The sequence below is a fragment of the Catharus ustulatus genome, chromosome 2 (assembly GCF_009819885.2).
Source record: "Catharus ustulatus isolate bCatUst1 chromosome 2, bCatUst1.pri.v2, whole genome shotgun sequence".
Classification (NCBI taxonomy): Eukaryota; Metazoa; Chordata; class Aves; order Passeriformes; family Turdidae; genus Catharus; species Catharus ustulatus.
In genome coordinates, this window is record NC_046222.1 from 89,011,348 (window position 1) to 89,031,999 (window position 20,652).

Consider the following 20,652-nt stretch of genomic DNA (forward strand, 5'->3'; position numbering starts at 1 on the left):
GCTTCAGTGATTTTTCACATTTTTCTTGTTATTAAAGTACTCCAAATGCAGAGATTTGGGAAAACTGTGGGTTTGCCCCATTTAAGTCCTTTCCCCATTCCTAATAATCACTTCCTTTAAAGTGTGTCTTTCTATCAGTATAACAGACAAGAGCAAAAAGGAAGTAATATTTTCAACTTGTGAAAAGGTTAGGGCTTGCTTCATAATCTTCTCAAGTGAACACACACACACAACAGTGTGTTTGAGATGGGGGCCTAAAGTAACAAGTGAGGGAAAAAAAATGCCAACACAGAAAAGCAGCATTGAAAGTGTAATTCAGTCCAAGATATACTGAAAACTGAGTGCACTAAAATGTTTTTCTTAGCATTCAAAATTTGGCACAGATACTGAAATATGCACAAGTAAGAGCTACAGCAAAAAGCTGCCACATGTTATGCTTAAGATTTGCTTGCTTTCATTTGCACAATTGAATGAATTAATTTGGGTAACTGAATAATTATTTGAAATGAACATCACATTTGAAAACCAACAAAACATTTTTTTCAAGCAGTCTTTTCCACCAATAGCATGAATAAACTGCCACTGCAGATACCTTGTAGAAGCTAAAGTGACATATTATTCTACAACAAAATCCTACTTTGATGACTTTTCCTCCTATTACTGATGGTAACTCTTCCTCATCTTCAAAGGAGGTAGACTGGAATAAGAAATGGAAGAGGGTGTACTACAGGAACAGGACTTAACTGTTACTAAATACCTATTATTAGCAGATATTTAGAATAGAGACTTGACAAGGTAAAGGCCTTGTCAAGCCTCTGAAGGGCAGAAATTATGCCTTTAGCTTTTATATTTTTCAGAATCTCTGCTGCTCAGTGTGTAACTCTGAAACATCATATTGGGTGTTAGTAAGTTCTCTTCACAGGGTAGTGACAAAACAATCCCTTCCCAGCCAGAGAATCAAGGACAACCAGTACCCAAAAAGCAGAAACAACAGTGAGGAAAAGGGGGCAAGCCAGGGGGCTGAGACTTCATAATCTGGGGCTTCATAATCTGGTTGGACAATTGACCCCAATGTGCAGATGAACCAAAACTTACAAAGATGTAAAAACTTGTGACTAGGATCCATCTTGGATTTGGTTTGGATGTAGCCCCAGCTGGGCTCTTGCACTGCCCAAAGTGTATCCTTTCAATAAATACCTATTTTATTCCTTTTGCTCTGTCTGGTCTCTGTTCCAGGTCAGCCTTTCCAGGCAGTAACTCCAAAATGATTAAAATGTCTGTACATAATAAACCTGAGCTGCTGATAGAGCAGGAAGACAAACTATTAAAAAGATTCTTCCCTAGGTGAGTGAGCACCAAGTTTTTATTTTCAGAACTACTAAGAAGAACACATAAACACATTTTTATTTATTTTTAGAAAAATCACAATGTTGATAGGTCTTAATAAGTAATTTTTAGGCTCACAAAAGCTGAAAAATGGTTCAAAGTCTTCATTAGCTAAAAGCTAGTTTGAGCTCCTCCTGCAATTTTATTCCTAACAAACACTGACTTATTTTTATTTACTCTAGGCTTGGCATAGATATATCTGTTTATTCATGTAGGCAAGCAGTGCATTTCTTTTTTTTGTATTTACATAAATCAAATGTTTATGTAGGAATCACTTTTGCACTCTCAAACACACTTAAAGGTTTTACCACTTTTATACTAAAAGCAGACGTTGGGCAAAAAGAGACTTACAAATTAATTCCATAAGAAAATACTAAAATTTGTGTAAAGCTTTGTTGCAAGATAAGAAACATGTACAAGAAATTCTTAAATGAATTATCCTTGGCATACATTCATATTTGAATGTACAGATATATTTACAGGTCTAATATTCAAATTCATTAATTTCTAAGATGTTCCATGAAATGTCATCTTCCTGTAGAACTTTGTCAGGTGGCTGAAGCCCATTAATAAGACACATATGGTAAAATTGCATGAAAATTGAAAGCAATTAGAACGAAAGCCAAAAAAACTGGTCAGACCAATCCTTCCTGACAGAACTAGTTATTATTCCAGATTTAGTCCTTTAGCTGTTTTGAGCTGTAGTTTTCCATGTTTCCACAGATCCTTGAAACATTCCTGTTGCTTTCAAGAGCCACAGCATGGATCACAAGTGCTTTCAGAGGAAGATGCAACCATAGGTGATCATCCCAGGGGAATCCTTCACAAGTCCAAAAGCACTTCTCACACATTTGCTATTTCTAGTGTTCAGTAGATGCCTGTGGAGTGAGGCTGGCTTGTTCTGGTCAGTCTTGCTGTGTGTAGTTTGGAACTGTGGTACTGTTTCTGTCCCTTACAAATGTATGATAAGCCTTCTGAATTCAACACTACTTTCTCTTAAGCTTTTGGTTATGGAAGACTGCAGATGTTAATCCCCACTCCCAAGTACTTCATCCACCACTGTTTAGACAATGCCAAACATCAATGCCACCAGAAAGACAAAGTCCAATTATGTTTCTGATCTGCAAAAACAGGCTTTTCCACAGCTGACCAGCTCAGTGCTTGCTAAGCAGGAAGAGCCAGAAAGGATGAAGGCTCGGCGTGCATTAACTTTGGGTTTTCTCAATCTGTACCAGACAGATGCATTGAAAAAGAAAATCTAAAAACAAAACCATCATTTTTTCCTTCTGAATGCTCAAGCACAAGCATCTCTTCCCTGGCAGCTGGCCCAGGCACACACACAGATTGGATCAGCAGCACCCACACCCAGATTCACCATCCATACACAGTGAGGTGGTTGCTTTCAGGTGCCCACAACATACACCACACCACATACACTGGTGGTTGGTCCACTCACTGAGTACAGGATATTTGAAAAAAATGTTTGTATTGCCTGACAGCAATAACATAACAAAAACCGTAACTGCATAATGGTTTTGGAGAGGTAAGGAAAAATTAAACACGCTGAATGCACTTGAGACACACCCATTTGTCAGAGGAGTCAAGGAAAGAATGTAAAGGCACAACATACTTCTACACTCCTGTCATTAAGGCCATGTATTGGTGTGCAACAATGCTTCACAGGGCTAACCATACAGAAGTACTCAGGTCTAAGTCACAGTCCCAGAGGTGTTTCAAACCAGAGCTGCTTTCTTATGAGACTTCGGGCTCTGCTGTTTATGTTAAGCTTTCTTGTTTCTTTTTTTTTTTTTTTTTTTTTTCAGAATGCAGGTTGTTATCCAGTTCCAAAGATCTGTTCTTCACCACTCTTTCTTTAATTTAGTTCTCCAGAAGTGTGCGCTGAACTGAAAAGTGAAAAACAATTCAAGATGAGTGCACTGTTAATGTACAATTTAAGTTATACATTACTATGCAATAGTTTATGCAGTCATCCTGGCCAGAATTTTAGCATAACCCAACTACAGCTCACATTTCAACTGCCTTTGGTAGAGGACTTTGAATGATACTACTTGCTTCCCTAATGCACAGCTGAATTCAGGATACCTGAGTCTCTTCAGTCCTTACAGCCAGTCACAAGAAAATGTTTTGCACTTGAGAGTTTTATATATTTAACAGCTTAAAGTGTTTATAAAGAAGATAATTAACCACATAAAAGTTTATAACAAACTGGTGCAATATCCAAGAAAAATAAGACATACTTATTTTTTTAATTATAAAAAAACCCAGAAATAGTTCTGCAGGTTTAAGATTAAGCTCACAGAAAAATATACTTCAAATATATACTGCTTTGAGATTTTTATACTCAGTACTTCAAAATCAATGAACTTTAGCATGAGTTTATAGTGCTTCTTCATTTGTTGACCAGTCACAAGGACTAGAAGGCCAAGTTTTCACCTATACCATTTCCTCCAGTTCTATCCACAGATTCCTGGAGCTTATCACCTGCTCCATCAGCCAAATCCCCTACACAACCACACATGGAAGGGTGAGGTTCTCAGTGTTTATTTCTTTAAAAGAGATCCTTCCACAGCTCTCACCATTGTAGAAAGATTAATTATGTGATGGCTCTTTCACACAATAATCTCTGTTCATAACAGAGAATGCTTTAATTACAACATGCTAGTGAGTTCAGTCCTCCTTGCTTCCAGTGGAGTTTCATCTCTGTCCAAATACCATAAATTTTGTCATATACATTCCTGCAGTGTTCTGTATCAGTTTATAATTAGAAAACATTTCAGACACTAATCAGAAAAAAATATACACTAATAAACTTCCAACTGCAGTTATTCATCGCACTGACAGAGCAGGCTTATGTTTTCACAGTTGCCTCTAGTGATACTTTAGCAGAGAAAATTAAATTATTCACTTTCTCTAAGTTCCTACATTTCAATTAATTCTCAAGGCAATAAACAATCTATTCAACAAAAAAAACTATGGAAAAGAGGCCATGTCAGAACTGAATGCTTGATTCTGTTTTAAGTTTGTTGTCACGGTAAAATCATAAAATCACAGAACCATTTATGTTGGAAAAGACCTTTTAGATCATCCATTTTAACTCTTACCTTAGGACTGCCAAGTCCACCACTAAACCATGTCTCTCTGTGCCACAACTATATATCTTTTAAATACTTCCATGGATGACAACTACTCCGCTTTCCTGAGGAGTTTCTGAGCAGCCTGTTCCAATGCTTGACAACCCCCTCATGAAAACATTTTTCCAAATATCCAATATAAACCTCCTCCGGCAAAGTTTGAGGCCATTTCCTCTTGTCCTATCACTTGTTATCTAGGAGAAGTGACTGACATGCACCTGGCTACAACCTCCCTTCAAGTGGCTGTAGAAAGTGAAAAGATTACCTGAGCCTTGTTCAGGCTATACATCTCCAACTCCCCCAGCCACTCCTCATAACACATAACGTGTGCTCCAGACCTTTCCCCAGATCCATTGCCCTTCTCTGGACATGCTGCAGCACCTCAGTGTCTTTCTTTAAGTGAGACCCCAGAACTGGACATAGTATTTGAGGTGTGGCCCCAGCAGAACAAAGTACAAGGAGACAATCACTGTCTGGGTCCTGGTGGCCACACTGTTGCTGATAGAGGCCAGGATGGCACTGGCCTTCTTGAGTACCTAGGCACACTGTTAGCTCATATTCTGCCAAAATTGTTAATTATTTTTTATTTTAACATGACAGCACAATTCATTTTCTCCAGTATGTTAGATGTCAATAATGTGCATTTAATAGGATCCCCACCAAAGAGCTGATCTTCCATCTAGACTCTTGTCTTACCAGGTGGCTCAGATTGCGCTCCCCTATGGCTTTGCATGTTCACATTCTCTTCATCTGCTGGGAAACAAACAGATATTTAGCATTCAAGTTCTCTTATATTTGAGGTTCTTGATAAATGGAGGTAATTTGAGAGAAGAAATAGCAGTGAAAAAAATGGGCTACTGACAGTAGTTGAGCTGCCCTGTTTTGTCTGCACATTAATTTTAACATGCATGGTTAGAGATGCTATTCAGTTTCCAAACTTCCCAAATGACAAAACAGCAGTGCCTGGCTGAATGGCTGCTCTATCCCTTCACTAAACAGTCAGTAAAACTGAAACAGACAAAACCAAACTTCTGCCCCTCCTATCACCCACAGTACACCCAAAGTTCTCTGATCCAAGTTATATCTTATTTATGTGGAAAGAAAGCAAGAAATAGATGACTGCAGAGGAATCATTTGCAAATGAACACTGGGGTAAGTTGTCATAAAACTAGTAAGTAGGCAAGCATCTTGTGAAGACACAAAGGTAAAATTTACAAAATTAGAAACTACAAAATATTTTTCAGCACTAAAAAGTTTCTAATCCCCAACCTCCACTTGATTCTCCTTAAAAAGTATTTTTTGCAGCCCCTCCTGCTTATCTTTTAGCAAGAAGTGCTTTTTTATTTTAAGAATTGTAAAGTTTTAAGTCCTAGTTTTGAAACTCTAATTTTTGGGCAAGGAATTCTTCAGTCTTAGATGACTAGTAGGCAAGGTTACTTCCTGTGAACATACATTCACTGGGCTACTACAACTACCTTATGCATAGGATCAATTTACAGTCCACATATAAATACAAAAATACCTCTCTTTAGACATTAGGAAACAAAACTAATTTGGAATTCTTACCACTTTGCTTGAAACAGAGTTTCTTCTTTTGGTAAGCAATGAAACTAGATACTGTTCCAATTACAGCAGCACCCACAGCACTTATAATTCCAGCTATTGCTCCAGGAGAAGCTGAAAAAACAGAGATGTTTGTATACATTTCTTAGAACTGAAAGCCACATCAAAGTATAGTCAAAGCAAGCCCTCTAAACACTTCCAAAAACCATTAAACTGAAATTACATAAAATTGTAATAATCAACTCTGTGCATAATGAAAAGTAAATCCTTTCATTTTGTAACCATTGACTTCTTAGCAATGCCCATTGTTAAGGAACTTAAGCATGCCTGCTTTAAGTTCCACTAATTAAAAAAGCAACCCTTTCATAGCCATATCTACTTTGATGCACACAATCACTGCACCAGCAGCATCTCTGTGACCTTAATACTTAGGAATCACTTGTAACATAAAAATGTTAAAGGACTATGGAAGCAGAGCTTAAAGTAAGCATTCTAGATAGCACAAAACCTTTTTAATTGTAACCCATTCCCAGTAGTGACCATTCTAGCAGAAGACCAGCAATCAGAAACCCCAAGAAAACAAGCTTCATACGTGCAAACATCATCATACACACAAATTCATGCATTTACCCGGCTCTTCTTGGCCATTGTTTGGAGTTGGGCCCTTTCGTTCTGCAAAAATGAACGGAGAGTTTACATTTTTTATGTCTAAAGAACACTCATAATTGACAAATCTTTTGTCAATTAATTACTCAAAGTTACAAACCATCTGTTATATCCATACAATGCTAAACTGGCACTGAAACTTTCTGTTTTCAAAGCATGGCTCAGAGCAGTGCCAACTGCAGCCTTGAGTGCTCAGCACTTCTACAAAATCAGCACAGAGTATTTGTGAGATCTGGTGTAATAAGCCTGTGCACCACCACAGAGATTTCATATAATTTCAGAGTAACATTCAGCTGTACTTCCACGGAACCCTCTATCTTTTCCTAAAATCCCAGCCTCATCTACTAAATACCTTTGCAATTCTCTTCACAAGCAAGCCAGAGGTTCTACAAATACTAACTCCAAATTTGTGCAAATTGTACCACCAAGGCAGGAACCTGTGCAGATGAAACCACCACACAAGTCTCTACAAATGCTTCTTGCCCCTTTCAATTTTCAAGAACTGCCCCAAAGGAGCGTTGGAAGGGGAAAGCTACCCAAAAAAGTGGCATCAGTGATCTCTACCTAGGACAACTCTCCAGAGAAGTCAGTAACCATTAGCACATCCCAAACCCCATCAAGATACTTAAACCAACTCTGATCTGGAAATAGTAAAATTGCAGTAATGCACCATTTAGACATAGCAAATTAACAAAAAAAAGTTTGGTGAGCTATGAAATGGTTTCATACTGCTCAGTGTATAGAACCATATGGTAGTAAAGGGACCTTAGGGACCTTAGTGATCACAGAGCTTCAAACTCTCTGGCACTGGCAGGGACACCTTCCACTAAACCAGGCTGCTCAAAGCTCCATCCAGGCTGGTCTTGGACACTTCTAGGGATGGAGCATCCACAACTTTCCACCTGCCTTACTGCCACCAACACAGTAAAGAAGTGAAGACTAAGGATCACTTGGCAGTATAAAGATCACTTCATCCTGTGGGAAAAAGGAAATCTTTACAAACACAAGGTGGACCCTCCTCTGACCCACTCCTAGACTTCTGAACTACAAGAACTAAAGGAAACTGAAAGTATGTCATAGAAGATCAAAACCAGAATTTGGATGACCTTAAAAACTATATTCATGGTGAATTTTGAATTACTGCATTCGCAATTCAGTTTTAGAAGCCATCTTTCTTAGTGTAACAGTAAAAATCACTCAAAATTTTTGTTCTAGACGAGTTTATCCCTTAAATATTTGGGTTTTTTTTTTTTTTGGCAGAGACAGAACGCATTACTTTTGAACTCAAAAGTATGCTCTTAAATTTCAGATACCAGAACCAAATGCATTACAAATTAGAGCATGTCTTATCAGCTTGTGATCAAGCTTTAATCAAAAGCTCAGGCAGCCATAGAAACAATACGAAGCACAACCTGCTATCTTACCATTACTGCCACGGTCATCACTTCCTCCTTTTGGTAAATGGCCATCCACCAGATCTGAATCATCAAATGTGCCTATAAAATAATGCAAATAGCATTACCATGTTTCAAGTTCAGTGAATAAGACACACCAAGGCATATAATGACATGGAAATTTCCTCAAGACCATTCAACTGAATTTCTGTTTTTAGGTTCAGCACCAGAGTCACAACATTTAACCTTTCAAAAGCCCTCACAGTGTCAAGTCCCTTCAGCCCAGCACTGCACAGTTTGACAGCAGCACTCCTTTCTTGGACTTCCTGATCAACTGAGAGAAGTCAGTGTCCAAGAGCAGGTAGTACTGCACAAATCAGGTTAAGCAAGCAAGGAGCCCTATAAGCTGCTTAACCCTAATGGCCCAAATCTCACTGTCTTGCAAAAACAAAGAAAGAACGTGGACAGAAAAGGACCATCTACTTTCAAGGCTGCAACTAAGAATGATTCTTCAGAGTTGGGTCTTTAAGTCACAAACAGCCCAAATGTAATTCTCTTCTCTGATTTACTGCAGGACATTGAAATAGTCCCTCTCCATTTCCACTGAACCCTACCTCATGGAGCCTTCCTGCCTCCCTCAAGGCACCTCCTCCTCCTTCCCTCTGCTGCCAAATGAATATTTAGTTTACACAAAGCAAACAAGTTTCAGGCAGAAAACTAAAAGTATTGCATTGGAGGATGTTTTAGCTGGGTGCCAAAAGTGCTGTACTGAGGCATGCAAGACTCAAATTGAAGTATCTGCTGCAAATCAGACAGGTGAAAGAACAAGAACTGAGGCTTGCATTCTAGGGCTCTTTACCACCATGTTTGTGAATAATAGCAATATGTTTTTTTCTGGGTTAGACAAAGACAGAGAGGAATTCTGAACCAGAACAGGCAAAGAAGGATGTGTATTTTATATCTATCTTTCAAACACAAACAATTGTATTTCTTAATGGGGCCTTTAAATAAATTAAAAAAAAAAGAAAAAAAAAGGAAGCAACCCTTTAACTTGGAGTTTTATCTTTAAATTAGATCCTTTAATAATAAAGATCATAGGTAATTGCTACTTACTTTTGAACATGACTAGAAGGGATTTGGTTTGTAAAGAAGAAAGAACTCAATCCAGTACACCACAGGCAGCCAAGAGCAGCATTGCTCCAAGCACACAGACACACACACACAGAGTCCCCCATCCTGCCTCTTCCCCACTTCATCCTGCTTTTAAGTGAAAGTGACTCAACGGGTTTGCTATGGAATTTCAAGAATGGAGCAAAGCTTATTTGCATGACAACTTTTTCTCAATCTTCAGCGTTTGATGTGTACCACACCTGACATACATAGCAGGTAATTAACAAGGATCAATTATTAGAAGTGTAACTGAGAGAGTAAAACCAGGAGTTTGAGCTAGAAGTCTTACCAGAGCCTTTAGGTTGATCTTGCTTGGGGTTATCTAATCACAGAAGAGAGATTTAAGGGAAAAAAAAAGAAAAAAAATGTCAAGATAACAAAACCAGACTACAGTACAGTGATGTTCAAAGGGACTAGGAGAGATTAACAAATACTCTTTTACTGTTCAGAAATTCCTGTTAGATCAGTCTTACCAGTGTCTCTAGGATTTGCAGGAGGAAGTGGCTTGGGATCATCTATACACAAATAAGAGTTAGAATAAATTGAGCAAAATTACTAGTGTGAAGAAAACAAAAGCAGAGCATGTAGTGACGTTGAAAGATGATCTGACCTAAAATACTGTATTGAAACTTCTCCACGTAATTTTCCTTTAATTAGCTAATACTGTATTTCTTTGGTTATTTTAGCTCAACACTGTGTTTTAATGCCACAAAGAGTTTTCCTGCTACATTAACCAGCATGTCAGATCCTTGCCAGGATGGAGCATACACAGTAAAACTCATTAAGTCTTACGCACCATTTTAGTTTGCGCATCTGATTTCAAAGGCTGAGCTTCTTTAAATTTTTCTACCAGGTACAGACTACTTAGCTGTTTCCCCTTTTAAAATTACCAGGTTTTAACCAAATATAAGGCTTGGTACCTCACTTGAAAAATAGACAAAGTACACAAAATAGAACTAGATATACGGTCCTCTCAATGACATTTCATTTGGCTTGCTACAAAATAGGAAGAGATCTTAGGAATCATCTGTGTACAGTTTTGTAACAACCCTCACATTAGAAAGGGTACTTTCCTTCAAATTATTTATAACAGATTAATGTTTCATTGTGCTACTAAAAATACTTCCTGAAATGGGAGAGATTACTTCGGGATTAACTATTCCATAAGTAATAGTTTATGGAGTTAGTGCCACCTAGTGAAAAAACATCAATGAAACAAGTAGAAACTGGCTAAGAAATTATTGAAATTTTTGGTGATCCAGAACCTTAAGATTACCAAACAACTAGACTGCAATTATTTTTATCGACAGTCTGCTACCTTAATCAACTCAGTGCCTTATTATACTTAGGTCATAAAGGATGAATAGACATTGCAACAGGTACATTTGAGCAGTATCCAGGAAAATATGATACTTACCAGGACCAAGAGCATGGGTCAAGTCAAGATCATCTACAAAGAAAGAAAGGAAGTTTTAAATGTAATGCAAAAACTGAAGTAGTCTTAGACTATTTTTGAAACAAAATGGACCCCCCAATGTTTTCTCCACAAATGAAAGACATGATCACTCATCAATGACTCATAGAAAAGGCTCACAAAGTTACCAGGCATTACCTGCCAAGTGATTTGCTACTTTTGAAGATGATGGGACCTGTCAAGGGCCAGCTCAAGGTGAGCAAGCTCCAAACACGTAGACTAAAAGCCAACGGAAGGGATTGTCTCAGGCTCTTTAGGCTTGTGAAATCACAAAATACATTTCTGAGACAGATTCCAAAATGAAGAAATCCTTTTGCTGTTAGGGAACGGCTTTGTTTTATGGAAATATTACAACCCTGTGTGCCACTAAATTGAAAAATTCAAGATCTCAAATTGGTATGCACACTACACTTAATTTTACAGTAAAAGGCATTACAAGCCAATTAGATCTCACCTAGATCTGATGGTGTCTTCTGAGTTACAGGAGGCTTCTTTGTAGTTTCTGTCAGGTATGGTTAGGGGAAAAAAAATACTATTTAACACACTGTTCAGAAGCTACATGAAGGACAAAGAATAAATGATAAATACACATCTATGCAACAAAATACACAAAATAAAATCTATACAGCAAGACAATTTTCCTCAAAGAGAAATCTTTAAATATTCAGAAGAGAAATTTGAGTTTTATGTGGTCCACATCTTGACAAACACATGGCTGAATTGTTCCACTGAGGTTTAAATAAACCACATGTGGCAAAGTTGTCATGCTTGGTCATGCAGTAATACTTAGAAAGAAAAAAGTCAAAAGTAGCTACAATTTTTCTGCCTACCTTCCAAAAGTGCATCTCCTAAGGAGAAATCATCTTGGCCTGCAGAAGATAAAAGTAACAGTAAGGACACTGCTTTTTCTCATTCAAACCCAACATTTATTAAAGTCATAAACGTGTCTATGATCGATCTTGAGGTATGTATTCTGCTTCCTGAGTCAATCTAGAAGAATATTTTGAGTCAGGGTTGAAGACAGACATTCTTCTCTATTTCTCCAAGTCACTATCCATGTGTCTTTTCAGAAAAATAAGAAAAGGAACCACACCAAAAATTTGCTCTATAGAAATGACCTGAAGAGTTGGAACATACATTCCTGCAGCCAATAATGCACTTTATCCTTGTACTTTACTCTTTACACTACTATTGCATGCTTTTTTAGTGCCATCCACAGTATATTCTTTCCCACTCCGCTCTTCTTTCCACTGAACCACAAAATAAGCTGGGGGACAGCTTCCAATGCACAAGAACATAAAAGATTCCAGTCTGAAGAAGAGCCTTGAAGCACAAAGGCCAATATCAAAGTTCTTATGTAATGGAGTTAATATCTTGCCAGTAAAAATTAGTTTTCAGGGGTTCATAAGACTTACAGTAAATTCACGAATACAAGCCGCACTGAATATAAGCCGCATCTCTGGGTGTTGGCAAATATTTCGGTTTTTGTCCATAGATAAGCCGCACACGAATATAAGCCGCTCTGTCGTTCGCAGCGAGGACCCGCGCGCAATTAGTAACAGAACCGCGGGAGGGCAGGGTTTACTGGCTGAGCTAAGGCTGTGCAGGCTCGGCCCGCTAGGGGCCGCTGATGGGGCCAGGTGGCCCAGCCCGGTGCTGCCGCTCGGGGCCGGCCACCGCTGCCCCTGGGCTCGGTCACCCCGGGTCGGCGCTGCCCCGCGGTGGCAGGCAGGGACGGAGCTTCCCCCGCTCCTACGGCAGCGGCGGTGGGCGGGGACAGAGCTTTCCCGCGCCCGTGGCGCCGGCGGCGGGCGCGGACAAAGCACCCCGCCTCCTCCCCGAGCCGCGGAAATGGCGGCGCGCACTTCCCGCCCCCCCCCCGAGCCGCGGCAATGGCGGTGCGGGGCTCCCGCCGGCTCCCGGAGCCGCGGCAATGGCGGCGCCCCGCCCCCGTCGGCTCCCCGGGCCGCGGCAATGGCAGCGCGGCCCCCCCGAGCCGCGGCAATGGCGGCGCGGCCCCCCCGTGTCCTCCCCGAGCCGCGGCAATGGCGGCGCCCCCCCCCCCGTCGGCTCCCGGGGCCGCGGCAATGGCGGCACCCCCCCCCCCGTCGGCTCCCCGGGCCGCGGCAATGGCGGCGCCCCCCCCCCCGTCGGCTCCCCGGGCCGCGGCAATGGCGGCGCCCCCCCCCCCGTCGGCTCCCCGGGCTGCGGCAATGGCGGCGCCCCCCGCCCCCCCCCCCACCTCTCCTCCCCGGGCCGCGGCAATGGCGGTGCCCCCCCCCCCTCCTCCCCTGGGCTGCAGCAGAGGAGGAAAGAGAGCTCTCCCGCCTCTCTCCCCGCCCCCCGTGCTGCCTGCAGGGAGCCAGGGCAACACGGTAACACTGTAACAATTGCGAAATGCCGGCTTTTACTGGCCGGTGCTTGGCTCGGCACTCTGGCTGGCACGTCTGGGGTTGTAAATGTCAGAAAATTATTAATATATTAGCCGCACCCGACTATTAGCCGCACTTCCGAGTTTCCACCAAAATTTTTGTCAAATTGCTGCGGCTTGTATTCGTGAAATTACTGTACCTTTCCCCCTAACTCAGACTAGCAGTATGGAGGTGGTTAAGATATTAGCATGTATGATCTTGAACAGTCTTTTCAACTTCCTAAAACACAGCTCAATGCAGCTGGCACCACTATAGGGTCTCCACTCCAGGGGGATTAGATTCTATTTTCAGTTCTTAGGAAAAGAATACTGTCTCTTGCTGCATTAAATCAATTGCTAGAACTACGGCTGCTTACCCAGCCAACTGCAAACACACCAACTCAAGACATACAGGACACAAACTGGTTTCACAGCACGAATGTACTGGTGTGATCTCAGCAGCAGAGATAAGTGGATAGCTAAAACAGCTGCTTGGGGTGTTTCTAATTTTTCATCATCCCTACTTTCACTGAAGCATGGAATAAAAAAAAGGCCTGTAAGTTGGTATCAGCTATTCAAATAAAGACATCCAAATATACTGTTTCAGCCCCATAGAAGCAGGAAGACTTTTTCTACCTACTGAGTATCAAGCCAGCCAGAGCAAATGTTATTTCCAGATAGAAACTACCTTAATTCATAAAATATCTGCATAAAGCATTTATGTGTCTGGCTTTTCCTCTAAGAATGTAACCACCAAAGAGGCTTCAGCTACTGCAAAGTCTGAAGAGAGGAATACAGTAATTTCACGATTATAAGCCGCACCATTTTGACTAAAATTTTGGTCCGAACCCAAAGTGCGGCTTATAATCAGGTGCGGCTTGTATATGGACAAATAACGAAAAGTTGCTGTTTTAGTTTGGAGGACAGGTGTCTACTGAGAAAGGCAGGAACTTCTCTTTGAAATGGAGAATGTAAACCCCCTCTCTCCAAATTATTATAATTTTGAAATCAAGGGGCTTTCAGGCAAAAATATGGAAATTAGGAATAACAGTTCTTTTCTAGGGAAATCAAAATAGAAATACAGTAGTACAAAGAGACAAACTCCAAACCCTGACAAAGTCAGAGTACAGCCTGACACTCCGTCAGGCAGGGTGTTGGCAGCAGTCCCATTCCATGGTGGCTGCATCCTCCTGCAGTGACAGATGTGGCTCAGTTGGAGCAGCGCTCCTGTACAAGGTGCAGTTTCCCTCTGGAGGTCCAGTGGTGATGTGGAGAAATCCGGTTTTCCTCTGGAGTCCAGTGGAGAAGGGCTCCCTTAGTGTCCCAAGGCCTCTGTTTTTATCTTGGTAAGAAATGTTGGGCTCTTCCCCCTGGCTGGAGCAACTTTCAATGGGATGAAGTAATTTTATCAGTCACACAGTGGGACTCAATGGGCCATTAGCAGACAATGACTCACTGGAGGAAGGATGGGTTGTGAAAAGATAAAGAACAATGCCCTGCCTGGTTTCAATGGATGGCCCATTAGCTGATTATCTGCCATTGAGATAAGGATCACTGCCCCCACCCTCAACAGATGGGGATAGAACAGATATCTTTTATCACACTCTGTATTGTAACATGCGGTTTATAATCAGGTGCGGCTTATGTATGGACAAAGAACAAAAAGTTGCTGAAACCCAGAAGTGCGGCTTATACTCAGTGCGGCTTATAATCGTGAAATTACTGTACAAACAAACATCAAAATTAAACCTCAAGCAGAATGCACCTTTCACTTATGTGACAGACCAAGTTAAGACAAGTCATGAGTTTAATACCAGAAATACATACCTGGTGACATCTTTTGCCATAACTGAGGTCAAAATTGAAATGCCTTTTCATTCTCAGATAACTGCACTAATAATGCCCTTTATTTCCAGAAAAGAAAAGAGAGCAGGAGAGTAAGACACCCTTTTTTATTTCTCTTTTTTTTTTCTTTTTTTTTTTTTTTTTTTAATAGGGAAACAACTTGAATGGAATTAAAAAGACTGTGCACTCTGGCCAACTGAACTGCTACAGCAGAAACTGAAATCTGAAGTCTAAGAAGTGATCCCCATACTGTAGCATTTGAACTAAAACTACCTTGCTCACAGCCAAGCAAGGAGACAGAGCTGCCTGGTCTGTGACAAGCTCTTTCATGGAAACAGAGGTGGTTGACAGCTTTATTGTGGTGCATGAGCAAAGCACATTTAAAATCTCCTGGATAAAATAAGTAGGTACAGATCTTGAATAGAAAGCAAGAAGGTATTTTCCTTATTTCAGGTGGAAACCACAAGCTCTGCTAGACCACGTGAAGGTACTTCACACAATGCAAAATATTTGCAGGCCATTTATCTGAAGTCTGCATCAACTTGCAATTTTATAAACCTCTGTAAAATTAGCAGGTTCTAAGACAAATACCAGTTACTTCTGAAGTTATTCCTTTGGTTAGACTACACCAAAAAACCTCCATATTGACAGGCAAAAAAAGGCCAAAGCACTTAAAAAGAAATTTTAACAGGCATTTGCATAGTTGTTCCTCAAACCTGAATTCTGGTTTGCTTGTGTTCTCAAGTACATACATCTCTCAGGCTATAGTCCTCTGGGACGTATAGCTAAGACAGGACCTGATCAGCATTTGGTGGAATTACTCCAAGAGGGCAGGCAGAGGAATCTATTGAAAATGCACACTCCTCAAAACACTCTACCAGAGTAGCACCCAGAGGAGGGACCATCACGAACTGGTGACACCATCTGTCTCAAAGTCAAATGTATGTCAATAACACAATGAATGTTACACTGACGTGTACATTCCAAGAGCGCTGTTTCTTTTCAGGCAGATGGGAAAACAAGCACATACATTCAACTTTATGCTTTGGTGCAGTTGAAATTTAACTTGGAGCAGAAAAGAGGCTATGAAAAGTTTCCCACTACCAGCATGAAATTTAGTCCAGGAACTCAGAATGGCTTCAGCTGCAGCAGTTTCCCTCCAGAGGAGGAAACCTTTGTAAAAGGGTGTGTTTTCAGTGATATTGCTATTTTAAGGGATTTTGCACGAGCTTCACAGAGAAATAATTTAGGATGAGATTGCTGACTGCCAAGCTTATGTAAAAAATTATTTGACAGAGAAATAAACAAATTAGAGAGTCAATAAACAATTAGAGATTTAAAAAAAATCGTCATTTGTAGACTGGAATTATTATTCTGGAACCAAAATTCTGCTTTCCAAGTATGCAGCAAGATATTAGGCTCCTCATATACATTACTTTTTTGACATAAAGTAGCAAAAAAATGTAAAAACTTAGCTTATAGAACTCATTACAATAATCTGCACTCTAAGGTGCTGGAAGTCAGCTTTCCCAGCAAAGAAAGGTGTTTCTCCACTGTTCATGATAAACCTTCCTATGTCTTTAAAGCAGTTGCTTTTATAAATGTACTCACTCAATTTTTGCTATGGGTGGGTCCAACTAAAGTAGAACTTCAGTGACTTAGTCTAAAAGGAGAATAGCTCAATATGATTCAGCTGGTTCCAGTAAAAAAGTAATTAGAAAACAAAAGCTACAGAACTAGAACAAAGGTACTATTAGGGTCTAAGAAGGGAAAGTCAGCAAGAACATGGTGCACTCCCTACAGATTTAAGGAACACCCAGAGCAACAAAGCATTTTGAACATTTTCTTAATCTAAACAAAGATGCTTACAAATAAAGCAGATATTGCATTGTATATAAAGCACAATACAGCAGGTATTTCTAGCTCTTAGGGGCATGAGCAGATTCAAGAATATTTCATAAAGGAATACTATTTTCCTTTCATGTCTGTAGCTCAAATACTTGGAGGTCAAGAGACAGATCTTCAGCAGGCTGTCTCTAGTAACCAACAGAGTTTGTGTTAGTTGGGGGGAAAACAGTAGGGGTAAACAAAAAGAGCAAACATAGGCTTTGAATAGCTAAAGAACTAGAAAGTATTCAAGAGAGCCAAGTAAGCAAATAAGTGTGCAAAGACCTTTGCAAAGACCTGTCACTGCTCTCAGATAACTTCCTGCTACAGTATTAGATTAGTCATATTCACATTCCACTGCAGAAGGCAACAGGAGCTTTGGAAAGGTCCTCCATTAATCACATATGCAGTGACACACCAAGAAAGAAGACTTGTGATGAATCACTACAAAAGTAAGTTTCTGAATTGAGCAATAGGCTGCTTCAAGTTAGTTTTCCTAAAAATGCCAGTGCTCTTCTGCTTCCTTTCCTCCTTCTCTCCCTAGGGCCTTGCACACACAGAGTACCCACAGAGCCTGCATGTTGCAACAGGTCTTCCAGCTGTAAGCCTAGGAAGCAGGTGACAGTGGTCATCTTGTCTCCATCCCACACCTGGACATTATCTGCTACTCCATCAGTGGCTGACTTAAAACCACAGAATATCTCCAGCTGGAAGGCACCCGTAAGGATCTGCAAGTCCAACAACCTGCTACTCACTAACTATAAATGAACCATATGAATAAGAGCCTCATTCAGACATTCCTTGAACTGTCAGGTTTGGCTCCACACCCAATTCCTTCCTGTCTGTTCCAGTGACCAACCACCCTGTCAGATAAGAACCCTCTCCTAATGTCCAATCTAAACTTCCCCTGAGGCAGCTTCATTCCATTCCCTTATGTCCTTTTGGAGATAATCAGATAGAGGAGAACAGGAGAACAGCACGTGCCTCTCCTCCAGACACACTCCAGTAGTTTGATCTTCTTATTGCTCTGAGGCACCTAAAATGGCACACAAGGACTTGAGCAGAACAGAGTGGGACAATCACTGCCCTCCAGCAGCCACCAGCGCTGTTCTCGATGCATGCCAGGGCACAAGTGGTGCCTTTGGCTGCCAGACTGTTGACTCAAGTTCAACTTGCCATCTACACAACCCCCCAGGTCTGTTTCTGCAGGTTGCTTTCCAGCTTCCTGTCCTCCAGTTTGTACAGAGAACCAGGGTTATCCCATCCCAGGCATGGAACCTGGCTGGCACTTGCTCTTGTTAAATTTCATATGGTCTGTAACTGCCCAACTTGTGTCTGCTCTGCTTCTTAGCCCCTTATTTTTGTGACTTGTGCAAAAATCTTGAGCTCAAAGAGGCCTTTCATGTCTGCAGAGTCTACACGAGGTCTGGCAGCCCTCTTGCAGGACAAGGATACTGGTAGCCACAAAGGTAGCACTCAGGCAACCAGGAAAAAAGCAGCTTCTCCAACTTCCACAACAGAAACGAGATAGCTAGATTTTATACTCCTGTGCTTGTGCTCCTTCTTCTCAGGGGATTGAAAACACAAGGAGCAGAAATAGTCAACACTTAACCATAACAGAACCTGTAGAAAACACAAAAAGGCCAACACATTGGAACTTGTTCATGAAACACTTCAAATAAGAGAACATAGACACTACATCCCTTCCAATTGTATTTTAAGCTTACCAGCACTTGCTTTCAATCCAGGTTTCACCCTCCCAGCATTAGCTACCTACAATAGAAGACTTCTACTGCTCAGCTCACATTCAGACAATTATTTTCTTGAATGTCCTATGCAGGCCAAAACAAGAGGGGCAATTTAATTATAGAAAATCTGGGAGAAGGGTGACTCGGTTCTCCATACCTTACTAAAAGGACTGTATCCCTAAAGGCTTTAAATGGAGAACCTGGAACATGAAAAGTACACACAAAGTAGGCAGCTATTGGAAGTGCTTAAAACTGTACTCTTTCCACTCAGCCAGTGCAGATGTTTACAGGCAAGATCTCTGTGTCAGGAATGCTGATTTTCCCACTGCTAAGCAGCAGTTTATAATCAGCCTTGCCCAAAGTCTCATGAAATTAAATCCCACTACTTTTTTCAAACCCTGTACCCACCTATCGATAACTGCTTTTCAAGTTTGGTTTCTCTGCAGAGCAAGAGAAAACAAAAAACTTTGCATAAAATTATGTTTAGCAAATGAAGCCCCTTCCTACCTAAAATAGATATGCTCCAAAGATTAATAACAGCTGTAAATCAGCTAAAAAATAAGCAAGTATAATTTTTTTTCATCTGGGGGAGTGACTGCTTTTTCTCACATCTGGAGCATTCACTAATGTAACCAATGGGAATAAAGTCAGCTGGATCTCTGCTGTAACTAATAAAAATATTTATTTTTTCTTCAAAGAGATGTGTAAGGCAAGCCTAATAATGATCATATTTATTTTTTGTACAGTGATCCAAGAGCTGCTTCTCTGAAAAGTTACTTTAATTGCCTAACTTGCCTTTATTGCCTATCTTGAAAACACACTACATCAAAAGTTAAGCATTATGTGGCCTAATCTTTTCCTGATTTACTGCTAGTAAAGGGTTTTCATACTTGTTTAATATTGTAATTACTGTTTCTTCTGTTCAAAAATGGAAATTTAATATTTTTTTAAAGCCTACAAGGCCGTATTTTGACTCAAAATTATTTATTTAAATAACTAGTAATGTGAGGGTATTTTAACAAAACATGGTAAAATAAGGCATTTGGAAATTTAAAAACCCTCATATTTTGAAGCAGAGTCAGGGGAATTTTGCTTGCTTAAAAGTTTCCCATGGACTAGGCAACTTTTGTTGCCACTTTAGGCTATACAAAGTAGGAAAATACAATGGAGCTTTTAGAGCTCTTATGCACTACAAGCAGAGTTTTCCAGGGGAGGATTTGACACAGGAATAAGAGGACAGAATGAATAGCTCTAAATCAGCAGAAAGAACTGAGTCAGTTGCAAAGCTAGAAAATTAACATGATGGCAACAGTCCCGCCAAATGCTGAGCTGCTTATAAGAAAGGGTAAAAGAGAACTGTGCAAAACTAAGAACTCCTGTGAGTCCCTTCAATCCAGTAGTGAGAATAAAAGCAAATATAAGACATGTTAATCACAACCCAACTAGGGATGAGTTGTCTCCTTCAGTTTGGTTTAGCTCTTACAGTTTGTAGTTCTTCATGCCGATAATGGAATGACCACTTTCCCTCCAAACTGCAGCTGGGATGTTTGGTGATAGCACTCAGTGACAAAACATTAAACAGAAAAGCCACAGATCCCAGATCTTCTCCTGAAGATTAAAAGAGCTTCCAAGACACTATCACTGATGACAGCTTGGAAAGAGCTGAAGTATAACTCTGTGCTGCGGAGACTGAATATTATAACTTATGGCTTAAACATCTTCATGAAGGACCTCTGCCTATTATAGCAAACTCTATTACAAAGCTGCAGAGAAGACCACCACACCCTGAACAGGCCTTCTGACTGATGGAAAAAAAGATAAATTCAAGTTTGGGGAGAGAAGAAATACATTCACAGAGGGATCAAGCTTAATATCTTCTGGGAGGAGGTCACAGCCCAGGGCTATCAGCTGACAGGCTCAAACTGACCCTCACACCAAAGGGTGGGGCGGGAACAGA

General features: G+C 40.6%; 1 protein-coding gene across 2 annotated transcripts in view; it reads right to left on the reverse strand.

Annotated features, from left to right (window-relative positions):
- Nucleotides 1-1,385: 1,385 nt before the first annotated feature.
- Nucleotides 1,386-20,652, reverse strand: part of CD99 (CD99 molecule (Xg blood group)) — a 32,399-nt gene continuing 13,132 nt past the window's right edge. Inside the window, exons 2-11 of one of the 2 annotated variants that reach the window (XM_033053296.2) lie at nt 11,636-11,674; nt 11,260-11,307; nt 10,749-10,781; nt 9,805-9,846; nt 9,621-9,653; nt 8,192-8,263; nt 6,732-6,773; nt 6,105-6,215; nt 5,235-5,288; nt 1,386-3,290 (exon numbers count right to left, since the gene is read on the reverse strand). In XM_033053296.2, coding sequence (XP_032909187.1) covers nt 3,265-3,290; nt 5,235-5,288; nt 6,105-6,215; nt 6,732-6,773; nt 8,192-8,263; nt 9,621-9,653; nt 9,805-9,846; nt 10,749-10,781; nt 11,260-11,307; nt 11,636-11,674 — 500 coding nt within the window. In that variant the 3' untranslated portion in view covers nt 1,386-3,264. Of the gene's footprint in view, nt 3,291-5,234; nt 5,292-6,104; nt 6,216-6,731; nt 6,774-8,191; nt 8,264-9,620; nt 9,654-9,804; nt 9,847-10,748; nt 10,782-11,259; nt 11,308-11,635; nt 11,675-20,652 lie in introns of both variants that reach the window. The other variant, XM_033053295.2, reaches the window with a different exon arrangement.